The sequence below is a fragment of the Hemitrygon akajei genome, chromosome 8 (assembly GCF_048418815.1).
Source record: "Hemitrygon akajei chromosome 8, sHemAka1.3, whole genome shotgun sequence".
Taxonomy (NCBI): domain Eukaryota; kingdom Metazoa; phylum Chordata; class Chondrichthyes; order Myliobatiformes; family Dasyatidae; genus Hemitrygon; species Hemitrygon akajei.
Window position 1 is genome coordinate 20,380,153 of NC_133131.1, and position 22,715 is coordinate 20,402,867.

At 43.2% G+C, this 22,715-nt stretch overlaps 1 protein-coding gene across 2 annotated transcripts in view; it reads right to left on the reverse strand.

Moving 5' to 3' along the window:
* The window catches only part of LOC140731706 (coronin-6-like), a 250,790-nt gene that overhangs the window by 15,223 nt on the left and 212,852 nt on the right, over window positions 1–22,715 (reverse strand). For both annotated transcript variants that reach the window (XM_073053403.1, XM_073053404.1), the window contains 3 exons: window positions 17,518–17,637; window positions 4,317–4,421; window positions 3,444–3,589 (listed from right to left, as the gene is read on the reverse strand). In XM_073053403.1, coding sequence (XP_072909504.1) covers window positions 3,444–3,589; window positions 4,317–4,421; window positions 17,518–17,637 — 371 coding nt within the window. The remainder of the gene's footprint in view (window positions 1–3,443; window positions 3,590–4,316; window positions 4,422–17,517; window positions 17,638–22,715) is intronic.

The following is a 22,715-nucleotide window of genomic DNA, read 5'->3' on the forward strand; positions in this document are numbered from 1 at the left end:
TTGCTATAACTAAGGAGAAGGTGCTTGGGAAGCTGAAAGGTCTGAAGGTAGATATGTCACCTGGAACAGATGGAATACACCCCAGGGCTCTGAAAGAGGTAGCTGAATAAATTGCAGAGGCATTAGCCATGATCCTTCGAGAATCACTAGATTCTGAAATGGTTCCAGAGGACAGAAAATGGCAAATATCACTCACCTCTTCAAGAAGGGAGGGAGGAAGATGAAAGGAAATTATAGGCTAGTTAGCCTGATCTCAATAGTTGGCAAGATGTTGGATTCTATTGTTAAAATGATGTTTCAAGGTACTTGGAAGTGCATGATAAAGAAAGTCAAAGTCAGCATGGTTTTGTAAAGGGGAAATCTTGCCAGAAATCTGTTGGAATTTTTTGAGGGAATAACAGGCAGAATAGATGAAAGAGAGTCAATAGATGTTGTTTTGTTTGGAGTTTCAGAAGGCCTTTGACAAGGTACCACACATGAGTCCTGATGAAGGGTCTTGGCCCGAATGTCTATTCCATAGATTCTCCTTGGCCTGCTGAGTTCCTCCAGCATTTTGTGTGTGTTGCTTGGATTTCCAGCATCTGCAGGTTTTTCTTGTTTACCACACATGAGGCTGCTTAACAAGATAAGAACTCATGGTACTACAGGAAAGATACTAGCATGGATGGAAGATTGGCTGATTGGCAGCAGCCAAGATGTCAGAATAAAGGGAGCCTTTTCTGTTGGTTGCCGGTGACAAGTGGTATTCTGCAAGTGTCGGTACTGGGACTGCTTCTTTTCACATTATATGTGAATGATTTGGATAAAGGAATTGATGGCTTTGTGGCCAAGTTTGGAGACAGTATAAAGATATGTGGAAGGGGAAGGAGCACTGAGGAAGCAGGGTATCTGCAGAATGACGTGGACAGTTCAGAAGAATAGGTAAAGAAATGGCAGATGGACTTCAGTGTAGGTAAGGGTATGGTCATGCACTTTGGCAGAAAGGAAAAAAGGTGTGGATTATTTTCTAAGTGGGAAGAAAACTCAAAAATCAGATGTGCAAAGGGACATGGAGATCCTTGTACTGGATTCCCTAAAGGGTAACTTGCAGGTTGAGTTGGTGGAAAGGAAGGCAAATGCAATGTCGGCATTCATTTTAAGAGGACAAGAATACGGGAGCAAGGATGTGACGTTGAGAGTTTATAAGGCACTGGTCAGACCACACTTGGAGTACTGTGAGCAGCTTTCGGCCCCTTATCTAAGAAAAGATGTACCTGCATTGGGGTGGTCCACAGGAGGCTCACAAGAAGGATTCCAGGAATGAAAGTGTTAGCATATGAGAAGCATATGATGGCTACGGGCCTGTACTCACCGGTGTTTAGAAGAATGGGGGGGGGGGGATCTCATTGAAACATTGAATATTGAAAGGCCTAGGCAGAATGGAAGTGGAGAGGATGTTTCCTATAGTGGGGGAGTCTGGGACCGGAAGGGACTGCCTCAGAATAGAGGGACATCTATTTAGATGAGAAGTAATTTATTTAGCCAGAGGGTAGTCAATCTGTGCAATTCATTCCCACCGCTAGCTGTGAGGGGTGGCAAGATATTGAATCTATTTAGAGTGGAGGTTGATATGTTCTTGATTAGTCAGGGCGACAAAAAGGCAGGAGAATGGGATTGAGAGGGATAATAAGTCAGTCACGATGGAATGGAGGAGCAGATTTAACACATGCCCGTGATTATAAACCTAATTCTGATTCTGAAACAGAGAGCACAAGAAGGAATCTCAGGGTGTTCAACAACAAGATTTGCCTGCCTGGCTAAGATGGCATCAACTACTTCAGCAGGCTTGGGCAACATCTTGGCACCTGGGTCAACTTTAGCTACACTGCAGCATATGAACGGTACATCGAGTAACAGCAACCCGCAGTGGACTGAAACCTGGCTACAGTCCCCTGGAACCAGGCCACAGTGACACAAGGGAGCTGGCACCCTAAGGTACTATAGAGGGACCCAGGACAAACTGCACTCCAGCAGCCAAGAGATTGGAGGTTGGATGATTCTCGTTGGCTCAGTGCCTGCAAATGGGTTTCCCTTCCATGCTTGTAACCACAGATTTGTCATTTATTTCCAGTTTTGAGGACCAAATTTAATATAAGAAACATAAGAAATAGGAGCAGGAGTAGGCCTCAGGCTCCGCAATTCAATAAGATCATGGCTGATCTGGCCATCTCCACCTACTTGCCTTTTCCCCATAACCCTTAATTCCTATACTATGCAAAAATCTATCCAACCTTGCCTAAATATATTTATGGGGGAGGTAGCCTCCACTGCTTCATTATTGAGATACAATATGTTGAGATACCTTTTGATTTTTCAAAGTGCATTCTTCCCTTATTTTTCCATTCCCTTAAAGGAGCTCCCTCCAGTATATTTCACTCCCGGTTGCCTCTGTGTGGCATTGGTACTACGTACTTCCCACAGGTGTAACGATACACTAAAGTTATACGGGATTAATGCATTAATTATAAAACATACTGTACATACCTTCTCGGGATAATGAGCCATTCAGTCGAAGATTAAAGTTTACTTTTATTTGTCACATGTACAACAAAGCATACAGTCTCCATCTACAACCAACACAGCCCGAGGCTTGTGCTGGGGGCAGCTAGCAAGTGTCGCCATCATAGCATGAATTGAACACCGATCACTGGTGCCGAAAACTGTTAGAAGCATAGAAAACCTACAGCACAATACAGGCCCTTCGGCCCACAAAGCTGTGCCGAACATGTCCTTACCTTAGAGATTACCTAGGGTTACCCAGAGCCCTCTAATTTTCTGAGCTCCACGTACCTGTCCAGGAGTCTCTTAAAAGACCCTGTCGTATCCGCCTCCACCACAGTCGCCGGCAGCCCATTCCACACACTCACCATTCTCTGCGTAAAAAACTTACCACTGACATCTCCTCTGTACCTACTTCCAAGCACCTATAAACTGTGCCCTCTCATGCTAGCCATTTCAGCCCTGGGAAAAAGCCTCCGACTATCTGCACGATTGATGCCTCTCATCATCTTATACACCTGTTGTGTTAATCAGGATGCTATCATGCCACTAGGAGAGATGAGGAGAAATTTCATGGCCCAAAAGACTGTAAATCTTTCAAGATTCACAAGGGTAGAGTCATTCTATTTGAGATTTTCGGAGTTTACGTGTTAGGGAAATGATTGGCTGCCGGGACTAATCAGGGATGTGGAGCTGAGGTCAGAATCAGATCAGCGATGATCTTAATCAGTAGCAAAGCAACCCTGAAGGTCAAACGGCTTATTCCAGTTCCAAATCCTTAAGTTCTTTCGCTCTGATTTTTGAGACACAAGTTACCTTCAGTGAAATTAACATCATCATTGCAATAACACCAGCAATTGCAAGCTAGCTTAGAAGCCCACCGTGTGCTAGTTGAAGGAACTGACCTTGCGATTTCACATCTGCTGACGTCCAGACCCCTCTTTGTCATGAAGCCCATCCCCCTCTGTGGCTCCTTACTGCTGAACGTGCTGATGTAATGAACGTATGGAGCTTCCGGTGTGATCTCAAAATACCGAATACTGCTATCACCCTAAAGGCAAAGAGAAATCAGTCTCCAAGGAGATTGGACCAGAGTAACTGAACATTAATTGATAATTTAGAAGGTCTCACAGTAGCAAATATCAACATAACATACTTTTGGAAATGACTTGTTTTAAACGCAACAAGCTACTCCGGATAAAACAGTGATTCTTCTATTAGTATTTCCCACAGTTAAGACTAATTTTATATATTTAAAGCTGCAGCACAGTAACAGGCCAATGAGTCTGCGCTGCCCATTTACACCCACGTGACCAACTAACTGACTAACCTTGGAATGTGGGAGGAAACCAGAGCACCCAGAGGAAATTACAGGGAGAACATACAGTACATACTCCTTACAGACAATGGCGGAATTGAACCCAGTCTTTACTGAGTTAAGTATTGTATGTAATTAGTTTTGCTACAACAAGTGTATGGGACATTGGAAAAAAGTTGAATTTCCCCATGGGGATGAATAAAGTATCTATCTATCTATCTATCTATCTATCTATCTATCTATCTATCTATCTATCTATCTATCTATCTATCAGTTATGCTAACCACTCCTTGAAAATATGTTTTTTTTTGGTAATAGAAAGGATTGGGATGTCCCAAGATCTATACATGTAAACTGTTGTTTTGGTCTCCTTTTCTGCATGCAGCTCAAATTCCATGAACAGAATGAGCAGGAGATTAGTTACCGAGCATCAATTACCCACACAGAGGGAAACACTCACTTTCCCACACAAATAGACTATATTTGTGTCAGCATCATAAAACGGTAGAAGAACTCCATTACTGGTGTCCATTTCCTGAAGTGCCATTGGTTCGTCAAAGTTTTTCTACATGGAGGGTAGAATAAAGGGAATAAATTATATGTCAGCTGTGCAAGACCATATTCAACAAATTTACAGAATATATTAAACCGGCTCTGATGGGGATAGTCTAAGAGTCAGAATGGACTGGATGGGCCAAATAGCCCCCTTCTGCATCACTAGAAAATATGAAAACTGTTCACACAACAAGCAGGACAGACGTGGTGGAATCAGTGCATATGCTGAGCTTGGCCAGTGCAATTACCTTTCTTACTTTAAATCAGAGTTTCCCAACCTGAGGTCCACGGATCCCTTGGTCAAAGGTAAGGCTCCATGGCATAAAAAAGATTGGGAACCCCTGCTTTAAACAGTGTACAGCCAAAGTTCTCAGACTGTGGTATTGCTGCCCCCAGGATTTTGAAGGAGCAACTGTGAATTTTAATTTTTATGATATGATGAGGTGGTAAATAAGGTTTGTCAATATTAATTTACATTAAGTCAGATAACTCCACCACCCAAAAGATGAAATGGCAAAAATGATTTCACTGCTGATAAAGTGAAGAAAGAACTGAGGAGTTTTAATGTCAAATACAGAGGTTAGTCTATAAAACAAATGCTGTTGTAATATGCGGGCTGTCCGAAATTAGTATCACATTAGAGAAGTTAGGAAATCTCTGGTGTAGAGAAAGTTCACAAGAGCCCTACATTTGGGAGATTGTTTCATTCAGGATCCACCATGGGAATTATGATTTTGATCCCACATACTTCAACTCAGACAGAGGATATATATGTGATCTAGGTCCAGATGGAGGGTCTCGGCTCAAAATGTCCACTGTCCATTTCCCTCCATAGCTGCCGCCTGACGTGCTGAGCTCCTCCAGCATTTGTGTGCTGCTCCAGGTCCCAGCAGCTGCTGTCTCTTGCATCTCTACTTCCCGGTACAAACTAGTGACCATCTGCAATTTGAGCCTATCTGTCCTCCGGGCCCTGCTGCCTTTGTGCTCAGGGGGAGTTGTGTGTATTTGCCACTGATGATAGAGTTCCATACCCAGCAGAGAAGCAGGCTTTGGTCAGGGACTGTGCACTCCCAGTGGCCTCATTTTCAAGTGGACACTCACAGTACTACAAGAGCACTGACTAAATTTGAGAGGAGCTTGACAATGTATTCTATAAATCGGTTGGTTTTATTGTCTCAGTATCTTCTGAGTAATGGTACAGTGGCTGCTGAATTCTGAGGCTGCATTTAGTTCACAATGGGGTGACTCCTTCACTTCCCAGTTGTGGAGATGGTTGCTCCACCTACCACGTGTCGTTTCAGTGTAGTTTCATGGATGGCCATATAGCAGCAGGTGTTGGAGCTGGCATCTACAGTAACTTCAGCGAAGCTGCCCATTATCGTCATTCGTGTAACCTCTGACCCCGGTATCGAGGTCACATGAACATCAAAAATTGGAGAGGGACCAGGTGCTGCAGAGTCCCTCAAAACTGTTCTGACGCTCATAATGATCATGGCTGGTCTGACCCTGGTCCAGAGTGAGATGGTAGCAGTTGACTTCTCCACAGCTGGCCGAGAGTTCACTGTTGCAGGGGGACGAAGGCTTAGCTTGGGAACACACAATGAAAGCTGTTGAATTCTTGATCAGGGTAGCATGGACTGAGCCACCAACACAATGGATCTCAACCATCTCACCGGGCGTCACAGGGGCGCAGCTAGAACTGCCGCCTCACTAGTGTCCCGAGTTTAATCCTGCCCACCGCCGCGGCCTGGGGAGAGTTTGCAGCTCTCTGTGACTGCCTGGGCGCTGGTCACCCCCCACGGCCTAGAGACGCTTTGCTCCGTGAGTTAATGTGGCACTGGAGGCCGGTGGGAGAATTAGGAGAAGTCGATGAACGCAAGAGAAAAAATTTAAAAATAAGCAAAATTTGTCTGTATGTTCCATGAAAAATAGCTTTCCTGTCATTTCAAGAAATAAAACTAGTTATGGAAATAACCTCCAAGAACAGTGGTAGAACCTGCACTGGACAATGGCTACCTGGAGATTTACTGCAAGAACATAAAAGGACAGGTTGCAGGGAAACATATGACCGAAAGAGACTGTTAGCATAACTACAAGAATCAGCATAGACTCCATGGCCTTCTCTGTCAGAAAACTATGGAAATACAAAAAAAAACTCTTGTGGAACTAAGAACAATTTTCAATCTGTAAAATTTCTTCAATGCATTAGGCACGTTTACCTTAATTATTATCAACGTTCAAAGAAAATTTTATCAAAGTACATATATGTCACTATTTACAGCCTCGAGATTCATTCTGTTCTGAGCATACTCAGCAAATCTATAGAACAGTAACTATATCAGGATCAATGAATGCAGACAACAACCTGTGCAAATGCAATTAGTAAATAGCGATAAATAACAAGAACATGAGATAATGAGATAAAGAGTACTTAAAGTGAGATCATTGGTTATGTGAACATTTCAATGATGGGGCAAGTGAGTGTAGCTATCCCCTTTTATTCAGGAGCCTAATGGCCGATGGGTAGTAACCATTTTTGAACCTGGCGGTGTGTCCTAAGGCTCTTGTACCTTCTACCTGAGGTCAGCAGCAAGAAGAGACATGGCCTGGGTGGTGGGGATCTCTGATGATGGATGTTGCTTTTCTATGACAGCGTTTCATGTCGACGAGCTCAATGGTTGGGAGGGCCTTACCCATGATGCACTGGGATGAATCCACTACTTTATGCTGGATAATTCTTTTCTGTTTCAATGTGCCACCTTGCCCTCATACCTGTTCAAGTGAAACACTCTCTCACAATGCACACTGCAATACAAAATGCTGCTGAACTATAATCTGAACAGATTCTCTCATAGCACATTAGTTAAAAAAGAATTACCGTAGATTCCGGACTACAGAGCGCACCTGATTAAAAGCCGCTGGCTCTAATTTTAGAAATAAAATCAATTTTTTACTTGTAAAGGCCGCACCGGATGTTAGGCCGCACCGGATTTTCGGCCGCAGGTGTCCCACGTTGTAATATGAGATATTTACACAGAAAGATATTACACGTGAGGATTTTTTAACTTTTAATTAAATCCATATGGTAACAAAAACAAATACATATTGCAAATGCTTTTTTTCGAACCGTGCCCGTAATGCGGCTACTTTTAAATATACGTTGCGTATACTTCTTTACTGAACAACATTCCAATATCTCCTAATGACTGGTAAAAAATATATATACTGCAGCCTACCAGGAAAAGTTATTAATCGCCTTTAACTTAAAAGCAGCGTTTTCGCTCCGCCGCTCGACCCCCTCCTTTCCGTTTATCGCAAACGGCATTTTTCCCACAAGACGCGGCGAAACCGGGTGTGACGTCATAGCATCCCGCGATGTAGTACAGAAAACAAATATAGTTAAAACTCTTCTAACTTTAACTAGAAAATGAATTACCAAGCGAAAATATTATAAACTAAGTAACTGCCATAAGGCAGCACAATGCTTCGAGTGTTTTCCATGTTGATGAGGGTGAGTACAAATGACTGATTTACAATAATTTAATTGTGAAAGTGCGCTTGATTTATCGTACAATTTCATTGGACCTCTGTGAACTACTCATCAATTTTATTGGTCTACTGTTACGAGGCAAAATGTTTACGAGGCGGCATGAAAAAAAATAATGCATTAGCCGCTCCGTATTAAAGGCCGCAAAGTTCAAAGCTGTTCAAAATGTGGGAAAAAAGTAGCGGCTTAAAATCCGGAATCTACGGTAAGTGGAAGTGGTGTGTCTGCTTTATGAAAATAACCTCGGGGTGACTGACACCTTTTATTTCATTAAGAATAACTGCTTTTGTAAATGATCTCCAACAGCATTGTGTCGGAACTGTGATGGAAAACGGCTGTCAGACAAGTTATTTTTCTGCCCTGAAGCCAATATAACCTCTGAACAAAGTAGAAGATCGGTTTTATTTGAGAAAGCATACTTTGAAATGGGTTTTTTTTTTAGAGGATTGTGCTGGGGGGACACACGCTTCAAGGTCCAACATAACATGCCCACACCGTACAACGTGGAGGAAACCAGAGCACCCAGAGGAAACCCACATAGTCTTGTGGAGAACGTACAAACTACGTATAGGCAGCGGTGAGAATTGAACCACAATGGTTGATCGCGGCTGTTGCAAAGGGATGGCGCTAACCGTGATGCCACCCTGCCACCCCAGGTAGGGATATCAGCTGGCGGAGAGATGTGTAAAAGATGCAAATTTGGTCTTTAGAATGCTCTCACTCAGCATTACAGGCACATGCTCTCCTGACTAGTGTCACTGCCTGGATGAGCCAAGGCGCCAGCGTCCCCTTAATTTGATGACACCACAGGCTCCCAAAATTAATATTAATTTATGCAAATGTGATTGACACTTGCTGGTGCAGTGCTGCTGGTTGGTTACCCTGCAACTGAAGCTCAAGTGACCTTGCATTCGCCTTTCAGTCTCAGCTACCTTAAGGGGAGCAATTTAAACAAGGAAGTAAGCTGACAGCAGACATTTGAGGAAAAGCATTAATCATTTGAGCTGCCTCTTGGCTCAGGAGAATGTTCCAACACCAATCACCTACTCTTTCACCCAGTGTGATTCATCTTCATTTGTCCCAAATTACTTTTGATATATTTCCTGTGATAAATCACCACTCAGGGTCTCAGCCACGAAGAGTAAAGCATTGGAACACACCAATTACCATCTGCACCTCTCAGCTTTTGCCTTCGCTCCACGCTGCATCATATCAAAATCTGGTTCGGTTGCAAGAAAATCTTTAGAACATCAGCTATTTTAATTTAATCTTCCATTACATATGCTCACTTGTGTTCCTCAAGATTCAAGATTGTTTAATGTCATTTCCTGTCCACAGGTGTAAGGAGAACGAAATAATTGCTACTCTGGATCGGATGCAATACAAAATATAAAGAACACAATAACAACAATAAATAAAAACAGACAAAAAATATAAATACATAAAATAACATATACATAAGTCGATTTATGACCATAAGGTACATAAGGTGACTGTCAGAAATAATAAAGTAGTAGTGGAGTTAGTAGGTAGGGGTGTTGATCAGCCTTACTGCTTGAGGAGGGTAACTGTTTTTGAGTCTTGTGGTGCTGGTGTGGATACTACATAGCCTCCTCCCTGATGGGAGTGGGACACATAGTCCATGAGTAGGCTGTGATGGATCCTTCATGATGTTACCGGCTCTCTTCCAGTACCTTTCTGTTTATATGTTCTTGATGGTGGGTAGATTGGTACCAGTGATGCATTAGGCAGTTTTGACAACACATTGTACTCATTGTTTTTGTAGTCCAACTTGCTAATCACACGATTTTTAAAAACATTAAGGTTTTTAAAGTTTTTTTTTCTTGTCCACACGTTGTTGACTTCCTCCGACCCAGTGCTGCCTTATCCCCAACTATCTCTGACTCACTGAGTGTATTCTGAGGATGACAATGGTTCCCTCTGGTGTGAGAAGTTCCCCTGTAAAGCCGAGGCCCATTTCTCCTGAAGGAGATAATCATGTACCAATAAGATGATGACAGTAATCCATTTGGGAGATATCCAGTTCGGACAGAAGTCAAAAGGTGGGAACAAAACCATTTTCAATCCTGAAGCAGATTATTATAAACAGCAAGAAAGGCCTGGAGCTCCCCCTGGTGCTGGAATGAGGAATACCAGCCATTCACACAGTGGTCCCCTTGCAGGAGTGCAGTATTTACAAACCCACACTAATGTTTATGTATGTATTACATTTTGGGGGGCTTTAATTGGTTTATTCACTCAGACCCAATAAGAAAGAAAATTTGTTTCAATTCCAGGTATAGGAATGAGCAATAATTGTCTGCTCCTTCCCCTGTAAGCACTTTCATGTTACAAAGTGGCCAGATGGCAAATAACACAAAAGCTCAAAGCATTGAAGTTGAACTGGTCCCTGAACTAAAATAAAACCGTTTTTCTGTCCAGTCAATTTATTTTAATGTTTCTTAAATGATATGGTCTGTCTGCCAGCAGAATAGAAGAGGTCAATGGTAAACATTTGGGAAGAAAGTTGAATGCGATGGAGTTTGCTGGCAAACATGACCTGGCGTTTAACAACATTGGTAAAGAATGGAAATGCCACCCAGACCAAAGCATTTACAGTAATAAAATAAATTTAACTGGCCTGGAGAGAGTGGATGTTGAGAGGATGTTTCTATGGTGGGGATGCCTAGGACGAGAGGGCACAGCCTCAGAATGCGAGGACGTCCTTTTAGAACAGAGATGAGGAGGGATCTTTTTAGCCAGAGGGTGGAGAACCTGTGGAATTCATTGCCACAGACAGCTGTGGAGGCCAGGTCACTGGGTGAATTTAAAGCAAAGATGGCTAGATTTTTGATTAGTTAGGGTGTCAAAGATTATGGGGAGAAGGTAGGAGAATGGGTTTGAGGGAGATATAAATCAATTATGATGGAATGACGGAGCAGACTTTTTGGGCAGTAATTCCTGTTGCTGCCTGGAAGGAATTTGTACCTTCTCCCTGTGACCAGGTGGATTTCCTCCAGGTGCTCCAGTTTCTTCTCTCAGTCCAAAGACGTACTGGTTGGACATTGTAAATTGTCTTGTGATTAGGCCAGGGTTACATCGAAGGATTGCGGGGCAGCACAGCTCAAAGGGCCAATTTCACACTGTATCTCAACAAATGAAAATAAAATGGACCAGCCATGGTAGATTGGCGCAGCAGATTCGATGGGCTGAACGGCCTAGTTCTGCTCCTATATTTTATGGTGTGAAACGATCTGATAGGGTTTGCCGAAGATCAAATTAATTCATAGGTTTAGATTTCATGAGGGGTTTGATCAGAAACCGAACATAGGAGCAGGCCCACTGTCTCCGTGCCAACCACAATGTGATCCAAACTAATCACATGTGCCTAAATCCTTCTATTCCCACTTATTCATGTGTCTGCCTAAAATGCCTCTTTAAGTGTTGCTATGGTATCTTCTTCCACCACCTCCACAGGCAGCACACACCAAACACCTACCACTCTCTGTATAAAATAAACTTTACCTCTCTTCAAGCTATGCCCTCTAGCATTTGACATTTCTGACTGTCTACCCTATCTATGCCAATCATAATTTTACATTTACACTTCAATCAGGTTGACCTTCAGCCTCTTTCGCTCCAGAGAAAACAAGCCACATTTGTTCTGCGTCCCCTTGTACTTAATATACTCCAATCTGAGCAACATCCCAGTGAACCTCCTCTGCACCCACTGCAAAGCCCCCACACCCTTCCAATAGTATGTGACTAAAACTGCTTCAATAAATTCAGCCTAATTAACATTTTATAGTGCTGCGACATGGCCAGCCAACTCCTAGGCTCCATATCACGATTGAAGAAATGCAAGAATGTCACATGGCTTCTTTACCACCTTTCTTCCACTTGCAGCAAGCTATGGACCTGCACCCCAAGACTCCTCTGTACAGCAATGCTCCTAAGGGTCCTGATATTTATTGAACACTTTCTTCCTGTATTGGACCTCCCAAAGCATATTAACTTACATTTGTCCCAATTGAACTCCATCTGACATTTCTCTGTACACATTTCCAACTGATCTATATCCTGCTGTATCCTTTGACAATCTACATGTTCATCAATTTTTCTATTGTCTGTAGATCGGGGTCTCTCTTCCCGCCATCACGGACATTTACACTACACGCTGCATCCGCAAAGGAAACAGCATTATGAAGGACCCCATGCACCCCTCATACAATCTCTTCTCCCTCCTGCCGTCTGGGAAAAGGCTCCAAAGCATTCGTGCTCTCACGACGAGACTATGTAACAGTTTCTTCCCCCAAGCTATCAGACTCCTCAATACCCGAAGCCTGGACTGACACCTTGCCCTACTGTCCTGTTTATTCTTTATTGTAATGCCTGCACTGTTTTTGTGCACTTTATGCAGTTCAGTGTAGGTCTGTAGTCTAGTGTAGATTTCTCTGTGTTTTTTTTTATTACGTAGCTCAGTCTAGTTTTTTGTACTGTGTCATGTAACACCAAGGTCCTGAAAAACATTGTCTCATTTTTACAGTGTACTGTACCAGCAGTTATGGTCGAAATGACAATAAAAGTTGACTTGACTTGATTTACTAACCAGAATACTTATATTTTCATCCAAATCAATTATATATATCACTCGCAATAAACATTTCAGCACAATCCTTATGAAACATAACTAATCATAGACTGAAGTCAGAAAAACACCACTTTATCACTACCATATTTCTCAAGTTCAAGTATAATCATTCAACCATACATGAATACCCATGACCACAGCCAAACACTTTGACCAAGGTGCAAAACACAATACCAACACACAGCACAAGGAACATAGATCATATACTAGGAGGAGTTTTTTCAGGCAGAGATTGACAAATCTATGGAATTCATTGCCACAAGCAGCTGTGGAGGGCAAGCTTTTATGTATATTGAAGGCAGAGGTTGACTAATCAGGGTATGAAGGGAGAAGGCAGGAGATTGGGGCTGAGACGAAAATTGGATCAGCCAAGATGAAATGGTGGAGCAGACTTGATGAGCCAAATAGCCTAAATCTGCTCCTATGTCATATGGACATAAGATGGTTACTACTACTACGTCGATACAGGCCTAGGGGGCCTAAGATAGCAGTAAACAAATTTAAAAATAAATATATATATATATCTATCCCAAGTCCCTGAGTGACATGTCCTGTAAGTTGAGAGGTGACCTGATAGAGGTGTACAAGATGATGAGAGGCATTGATCGTGTGGATAGTCAGAGGCTTTTCCCCAGGACTGAAATGGCTAGCACGAGAGGGCACAGTTTTAAGGTGCTTGGAAGTAGGTGCAGAGGAGATATCAGGGGTAAGGTTTTTTACACAGAGAGTGGTGAGTGCGTGCAATGGGCTGCCAGCGGTGGTGGTGGAGGTGGAAATTATAGGGTCTTTTAAGAGACTCCTGGATGGCTACATGGAGCTTAGAAAAATAGAGAGCTATGGGTAAAGCTTAGGTAGTTCTAAGGTAAGGACACATTTGGCACAGTTTTGTGGGCCGAAGGACCTGTATTGTGCTGCAGGTTTTCTATGTTTCTGTGTTCCTATGTTTCTAAACTGATGGATTGATGGTATTTTGATTCTGTCAGCAAATACAACAGTTCTCTGCATTCCTCAAGTGAACGTACGCATGCATGCAATCCACTATGCAAGCCCTGAAGTGCAACGCCAATGGGAGGGGTTAGACCCCAACCCAGCATGAACGCCACACCACACCGCCTCCAGTGTCTCCCCTCCTGGATTGCTGCAACAGGCAAGCCCGCGGCATGAGACCTAGTCCACGTTACAATCGAGGCAAACACATCCTGTCTCTACGACTCTTCTCCAATAATTTCACTCCCATTGGGGCAAGGCTCACTCAACATAATTTCCTGTAGTTTCCCTGTTGCCCTCTTCTCCAGTGTTCCTGAGACCTTGTCTATGTTTGCAGAAGGTCTCTGAAGGACCCCAACAATCTCCTTCCTTGCCTCCCTTATTTTCGTGGGATAGACTCCAACAGGTCCTGGACACCCAACACACCCAACACACACACACACACACACACACACACACACACACACACACACACACACACACACACACACACACACACACACACACTCTCTCTCTCTCTCTCTCTCTCTCTCTCTCTCTCACACTCCCTCTCTCCAATCCGATATGAAACCAATGGCCTTGAAGCCTATCAAAACCCAGAGATGGGCCAGAACAGCCAGCCCCTCCACTGAGATAGACTTAGTCTCCTATCACAGGGCAGCCTCCTGTTGTATGACACCCCATAACAGAACCACTGGCAAGTATTGGGCAGTTTCTGTCCTGGAAGCCCCTGCTCTGGTGTCTCAGAATCCCAAAAGAAACAACGAGGCTGGTTTATTGAGGGCGAGCCTGCTAGGATAGACTAATCAGAACTTTGAACCAAAAGCCCAAACAAAACACCAACACCCTTAGAATTTCTGAAATTTGACAACACTGGCCAGAACCTCACTTTGGTCAACAGTTAAAATGTCTTTTGTGTTTTTATGTAATGACTCATGAGAAAACTTCAGGGTGAATGACAAACTCCTCTCCGACAATTGTCCTCTCAAAATTCTTTGCATCTCCCAAAAGAGCCAACAAATGCAAAATGACAGCTTCAGACTTTTGGGTGGGTCTTGCATTAACTTCCCAAATACAAATTTAATCTCATACACATCATATATAAGACCGTAAGACCATTATACATAGGAGCAGTATTGGGCATTTGCCCCCTTCGAGTCTGCTCTGACATTTAATCATGGCTGATCCTTTTTCCCATCCTCAGCCCCACTCTCCAACTTTCTCCCCGTAACCTTTGATGCTGTGGCCAATCAAGAACCCATCAATCTCAGACTTAAATACACTCAATGACCTGGCCTCCACAGCTGCCTGTGGTAACAAATTCTATAAATTCAGAAATTTCTCCGCATCTCTGTTTTAAATGGAGCCTCTCTATCCTGAGGCTGTGCCCTCTTGTCCAAGACTCCCTCACCGGGGGAAACAGCCTTTCCACATCTACATTGTCTAGGCCTGTCAACATTCAAAAGGTTCCAATGACATACCCTCTCATCCTTCTAAATTCCAGTGAGTACAGGTCTAGAACCATCAAATATTCCTCATATGATAACCCTTTCATTCTGGAATCATCCTTGTGAACCTCCTCTGAAACCTCTCCAATGCCAGCACATCTTTTCTTAGTTAAAGAGCCCAAAACTGTTGACAATACTCAAGGTGAGGCCTCACTAGGGCTTTTTTAAGCCTCAGCATCACATCTCTGCCCTTATATTCTAGACCTCTTGAAAAGAATGCTAACATTGCATTTGCCTTCCTCACCACCGAATCTACCTGCAAGTTAACCTTTAGGGTGTTCTGCACAAGGGCTTCCAAGTCCCTTTGCATCTCAGATTTTTGGATTTTCTCCCTGGTTAGAAAATAGTCTGCACATTTATTTCTTCTACCAAAGTCGATGACCATGCATTTTCCAACATTGTATTTCATTTGCCACTCTCTTGCCCATTCTCCTAATCTGTCTAAGTCCTTCTGCAGGCTTCCTGTTTCCACAACATTACCTACCCCTTCACCAATCTGCCAACTTGACAACAAAGCCATCTATTCCATAATCTAAATCATCAATATATATCATAAAAAGAAGTGGTCCCAATATCAACCCCTGCGGAACACCACTAGCCATCGGCAGCAATACAAAAAAGGATCCTTTTACTCCCACTAGCTAACCCCTACCAATCAGCCAATGTTCTAACTATGTTAGTAACTTTCCAGTAATACAATGGGCTCTTAACTTGGTAAGCAGCCTGATGTTTGACACCATGTCAAAGGCCTTCTGAAAATCCAAATATATTGTACAACATCCACAGCATCCCCTTTATCTACTTGTAAACTCCTCAAAGAATTTGAACAGGTTCGTCAGGCAAGATTTTCCTTTAAGGAAACCATACTGACTTTGTACTATATTACCAAGTACTCTATAACCTCATATTTAACAATAAATGTAAGACTTGTGAAATTGCAATGTACCTTGATTGGACATTGGGGATTGTTGTCTGGGGAGGCGGTTGCTGTGAATGTAAAACTCCTATCAACATTGAATGGTCAAGATTTGAAAGAGTTTTTTTTTATTGTTCTTGGAGCTTAGATACAAGTGACCCTACTTTTGGGTTTGGACATGAAACATAGTTATGATGTAGCTCTTGACTAGCAATGAGTAGTCCCACCAGAGCAGAAGGCCAGTACAAAGGTAACTTAAAAAAGCTTTTATCTTTTACAAGTAGCTTTGGTAGAATGAATTGAAGAAGGCTTTCTCTGAGTTAGGGAGTCAGTGACAAGGACTCATCGATTTCAGTTGTTAAGAAATTGAAGAGGGAAGAAGGAGCTGATTTTCATGGACAGCAGTGGCAATAACAAAACCTCCATCACAATGACAGAGTTGTTATTATCTTTGGGTTGTAGTTAGCTTACTTTTGTATTATTAAGAGATACAGCATGGTAAAAGGCACTTCCAGCCCAATGAGACTGCGCTGCCAATTTACATCCATATGACCAATTAACCTACTAATCTATATGCCTTTAGGATGTTGGAGGAAAGCCATCAGTCACAGGGAGAATGTACAAACTCTTTACACACAGCAGCAGAACTGAATCTGGGTTGCTGATGCTGCAATACAGTTATGCTACCATACCACACTACTTGCTACAGTGGTTTGGGATCTCTGTCTGTGTCCAACTTCATGCAGGATGGATCTTCTCCATTGTACCTGTTGGCTTTCCCTTCTCTTAAACAACTCCCCCCAGGAAAAGGAGTCAGGCCACTTAATGAATCAACAAACCCAACTCAATCACCATCAAGCATACAACACATTCCAAGTGATTTTCCAAGTGTGTCTTGGTTCTTGCTACTGAGAATGCAAACTAGCCCCAGTGAGTGAGATTGAGTTGAAACTGTTGGTTAACCAAGGAGAATGAGTTTCCTGCATGTCAAGAGCTAGGAAGATGAAGTTGGAGCAGGAGATGTACGGGTCAAAGTGACAGGCAGTGGGGAGTGGGTAAATAATAGAACCTAAAGGACATTAAACATTCTCTATCAAGCATCATAGAATGGAAAAATGAAGCAAAAGTGTAAAAGATCAAATCAACCAGATTTTTAAAAAAGTTCATGAATGAGCAATTTACTAGAACAACCTGCAGTTAATCAGATAAATGTAGAGGCGTTATTTCTCCCCAGTCGTTAATACCACAAGTGAGAAGACAACCCTATAACAGGGGCTCCCAATCTTTTTAATGCCATGAACCAAAACCATTAAGCAAGAGGTCTGTGGACCCCAAGTTGGAAACCTCTGCCCTACAAGACCTTCCCCTCAGAGAAATGGATCATAATAAGCCAGCTCTTGCTGGCTGCTCTGAGGGGGTTGGCTTTGCTTTCTCATTGGGGCTGAGCACCCATTGGTCACTTCCACACCCATCACCAGATGATGAAAGACCACCTACCGGGTCCCACAGGGCCAGCTGCCGCTCGCTCATCTTGCTGAATCCAGTGGTGAAGATTTTACCATCAGCCATGAAGATGGCCCTCATTGGTCGAGCTCCTTCATGTGCTTTTTCCTTCTCCTGATTTCAACCGTGGGAAGATGGCAGGATGGAAAGACAAGAGCAAAAATGCATTCAGGAACAGAATTAGAAGGAACAGTGCACAACGTCCATCGTGCAGGCAAAAGTTATCATTGCTGCACATGCACCGGAGCACACTATACAGTACATATTTCCATATACAAAATGCACCATGGGAAACGTCATGCACCACAGCCCACCCAAGCACCAAGAGTTGCAAAATGCATTACAGTGCACAACATGCGTCACAGTGCACAATGCACATCAAGGCAATTTTCAAGATGGCCTTTTCACCTAAAGCTTCATTTACGTCCACAAGCTAATATTTTGTCCCCAACTCTCCTCAACTCCTTTGTCATCTCTAATCTAAGTAAACTCAATCAATCTGTAACAGACCATAAGATACCAACTGGAAACCGAAAGAGCCACATTCCTTGCTGGAACATATTCAATTTACATTTTTTCCTCTTGGAAGTCCAAGCTTTGGACTCAACATCCTCTCAACAACGTAGTACATGCAGTATTTTGCCTTCAGTGGCCGGGCCCTGCCCCACTCTGTCTTAGAAATGGGGACTCAGAAATGCCACTTAAACCCTGCTATGTTGATGGCCTGGCTGTTTACATCCCATACGGATTGGAAAGAACTGGAACACATGCATCTTACAGGAATCCTGACAACTCAGGTTGCAGGGATATCTACGAGTGGCCTTCTGTTTCCATGCTAGCAGGGTCTGTGCTCACTTTAAACAAATTCCGAATTATACAACGCAGCCAGCAGTATTTAAGCAATTTCTCAAATCAGGAAAAATATATAAACTAAAGGAATAATGCTTGACTGGTAGGCCTGATTCAACTCTGAACTAACTTCACAACCTTAGGTCCCACAGCACCAGGTTCAGAAACGGTTATTACCCTTCAACCATCAGGCTCCTGAACCAGCGTGGATAACTTCACTCACCTCAGCGCTGAACTGATTCCACAACCTATCGACTCACTTTCAAAGACTCTATAACTCATGTTCTCAGTATTAGCTATTTTTTTTTTGTATTTGCAGTTAGAATTCTTTTGCACATTGGTTGTTTTCTCAGTCTTCATGTGCAGTTTTTCATTGATTTTATTGTACTTTTTTTTGCTCTACTGTGAATGCCTGCAAGAAAACGTAGGGTAGTATATGGTGACATATACATACTTTGATAACAAATTTACTTTGATCTTTGACTAACGGCTTTATTGTTAAAAGGAATACGTCACTGAAGGCTATTCCGCCCAGAGAGTCACTAACAGATCCTGTTAGAGTAATCCACCAGTGCCATTCTTACTCCCATGGCTGTACAAGTTATACTCATTCAACTATCTATACAAGTCTCTTCTGAATGTTTTGCTGGATTTTGTTTTCAGCACCCCTAGAGGAGGTGAGCTAAACATCTATATACATCAGTATATAGATGCCTCGGGCTAGAATCTAAAATTTTACACACCTGCTCATCACTTATTGGTCCTGTTATTTCTCAGTTCTCACCCTGTCAAGTACAATATGCCATTTACTGCTTCAAAAGGCTGCAGGTTGCCCTCTGCATCATATTGGGGAAAGAGCAGCAAGCTAGCAGTTAATGATGCCCCGACCAGTTCTGTGTGTTGGACAAGATGAAACTCCCTGTTTCAAAGTTCCCAATGTCTATCCACGAAGCTGAAAGTTTTACAAAGTTTGAAGTTAATTGATTATCAAAGTACGTGTATATGACCATATACTACTTTGAAATTTATTTTCATGCAGGCGCTCACAGCAGAACAGAAAAGTACAACAGAATCAATGAAAAACTACACACAAGCAAAGACAGACAAACCAATGTGCAAAAGAAGACCAACTGTGGACAGACAGACAATTAATTAATTGAGGATACGAGTTGCAGAGTCTTGAAAGGGATTCCATAAGTTGTGGATCAGTTCAGTGTTGAGGTGAGAAAGGTTAGGAGCCTGATAGTTGAAGAGTAAAAACTGTCCCTGAACCTGGTGCTGTGGGACCTAATGCTCCTGTCCCTCCTTCCTGATGACAGCAGCAAGAAGAGAGCCTGGCCTGCATGGTGAGGGTCCTTGATAATGGACGCTGCTTTACTGTGGCAGCGATCCTTGTAAGTGTAGGGAGGGCTTTGCCTGTGATGGACCAGACTATATCCGCCACTCTTTCTAGACTGTTTTCTTCTTGGGCATGAGTGTTTCCATCCCAAGCCATGATGCAACCTGTTAGTAAACTCTCCACTGTACATCTTAGATCTATAGAGGTTTGTCAAAGTTGTCCTGCTAAATCTGTGTAAATTTCTAAGTAGAGTAGAACATTTGAAAATGTGTTACATTTTCCAACAATTTCCTCCTTCTTCACACTCCATCCTCACACCTTCTCTCCTGGGGGAGATCTGGGATGTGGTTCTCCAGTGAATCAGCACACGAGCATGAGCTCAGTCTACACCCCAAACCCCAGCATCCCTCCAGAACAGACAAAACTGCACACAACACACACAAAATGCTGGTGTAACACAGCAGGCCAGGCAGCATCTATAGGGAGAAGCACTGTCGATGTTTCGGGCCGAGACCCTTCGTCAGGACTAACTGAAAGAAAAGATAGTAAGAGATTTGAAAGTAGGAGGGGTGGGGGAAATGTGAAATGATAGGAGAAGACCGGAGGGGGAGGGGTGAAGCTAAGAGCTGGAAAGGTGATTGGCAAAAGGGATACAGAGCTGGAGAAGGGGAAGAATCATGGGACGGGAGGCCTAGGGAGAAAGAAAGGGGGAGGGGAGCACCAGAGGGAGATGAAGAACAGACAAAGAGTGATGGGCAGAGAGAGAAAAAAAAGGAGGGGGGGAAATAAATAAATCAGGGATGGGGTAAGAAGGGGAGGAGGGGCATTAATGGAAGTTAGAGAAACTAATGTTCATGCCATCAGGTTGGAGGCTAACCAGGCGGAATATAAGGTGTTGTTTCTCCAACCTGAATGTGGCTTCATCTTTACAATAGAGGAGGCCATGGATAGACATAACAGAATGGGAATGGGACGTGGAATTAAAATGTGTGGACACTGGGAGATACTGCTTTCTCTGGCGGACCGAGCGTAGGTGTTCAGCGAAACGGTCTCCCAGTCTGTGTTGGGTCTCACCAATATATAAAAGGCCACACTGGGAGCACCGGACATTCAGAGCCTTAACAACCAGCCAACTCACGGTGAAGTGTCGCCTCACCTGGAAGGACTGTGTGGGGCCCTGAATGGTGGTGAGGGAGGAAGTGTAAGGGCAGGTGTAGCACTTGTTCCGCTTACAAGGATAAGTGCCGGGAGGGAGATCGGTGGGAAGGGATGGGGTGGGGGGACGAATGGACAAGGGAAGCTTCAATGGGCTCTCCATGGATGCTGCCTGACCTGCTGAGTCCCTCCAGTATTTTGTGCATGTTGTTTTAGGAGTCTGTTGCAGTTCACCTGTGTACTTCAAGAAGAACTGCACTGGTTGTAAGATGTTTTGGTTTGTGCTGGAAGTCTCTCTTTACAGTAATCCCTGTGACCGTCAAGATGCAAAGTGTTGCCTCACTACACGTTCGCAACAGTCGTACATTTAAATAGTGTGCACTGGTGTGTGTTGATGCAACCCACAGTAAGATTCTACCAGGTTTCCAACCAGGGGAACATCCAGAAATACACTCAGTGGGCACAGCAGATCACTAGTCGTGTCTTCAGAGAAAACTTCACACAGTGCTGAATTTAGGAAACTGATGATTATCACCAAGCCCAAATCTCAGCACAGACTCCACAGTCAAGAAAGCTCTCCGACACCTCTACTTTCTGAGAAGGTCTTCTCAGCGGGATTGTGAACCTATTTTATGCTTTGACAACACGGGTCCCAGTGGATCGTGGTAGAAAGCCGGGGTGAAGTATGCAGAGGATAGTTTGTTTTGAAATTTAGAAACAATGTGACGGGGAAGGAGAAAAGAACCAAGCAACACCATTCTTGACATAATCAGAAAGTGAAGCTGATTTAAACAGTATGCAGTTAACTGAGTCTTAAAGACTTTGCCTTCAGCATCGTTCAGTACGGTTTATGTGAAAGTTACCAATCACATTTAGCAAGCCTGAACAGACTGAGTGAAATAAACCTTCTTGAATCGCAGGTGATAAACAGGGAAGCTGGTTTGTAGTTATTACTGAGTGCCCAGTGTCCACTGCTTCACCATCAATATTAGAACAACCAGGTTTGGCTTTATTTATAACTTTCACTCTTCGTGCATCGGAGTTATATAGACTCAGATTTATTTATCACAAGTACATTGAAATATACAGTGAAAGGCATTGTTTGTGTTAACAACTAGCACAACCTAAAGATGAATTGCCACAGGTGGCTGTGGAGGCCAAGTCATTGGGTATATTTAAGGCAGAGGTCGATAGATTCTTGATTGGTCAGGGAATGAAGGAATACTGAGAGAAGGCAGGAGACTGGAGCTGAGAGAGAAAATGGATCAGCCATGATGAAATGGTACAGCAGACTCAATAGGCCCATGGCCTAATTCTGTTCCAATATCTTATGGCCTTATGTCCTGAGGGCAGCTAGCAAGTGTCACCACACATTCTGGTGCCAGCCTAGCATGCCAACAAAGTTATGGCTTTATCACAACAGGAGTTAGATAAAGCTGAGACTGTCAGTGATAAAACATCATTCTCTAACTTCACTAACTTCTTTTGCTTTCCAGAGTCATAAGATGGAAATTCACATAGAACTAACACTGCAGGAATAGATCGTTTAGCCCATCTGCTCAATACTGCTGCATGCACTCCACAGGAACTTTCTCCTACTCTACATCATGAAGACCTAATGCCAAGTCCTTCAAATTATTCAATTTCGTCTTTAGTCAACATTCCACAGATGGTTTAAATTGCAGTCCTTTTGTGTCGCATCTTCAACCTCTTTCTAATACTTATGGCTTCTGTCGGGGTCTGACACATTTGCAGCAAATGTCAGCACAAGTGGAGCTTCACCTCTGCACTAGATAAACAAGGAACTGAAGATGAAGAATGAAACGAAAGCTGAATGGATCTTGCAGCT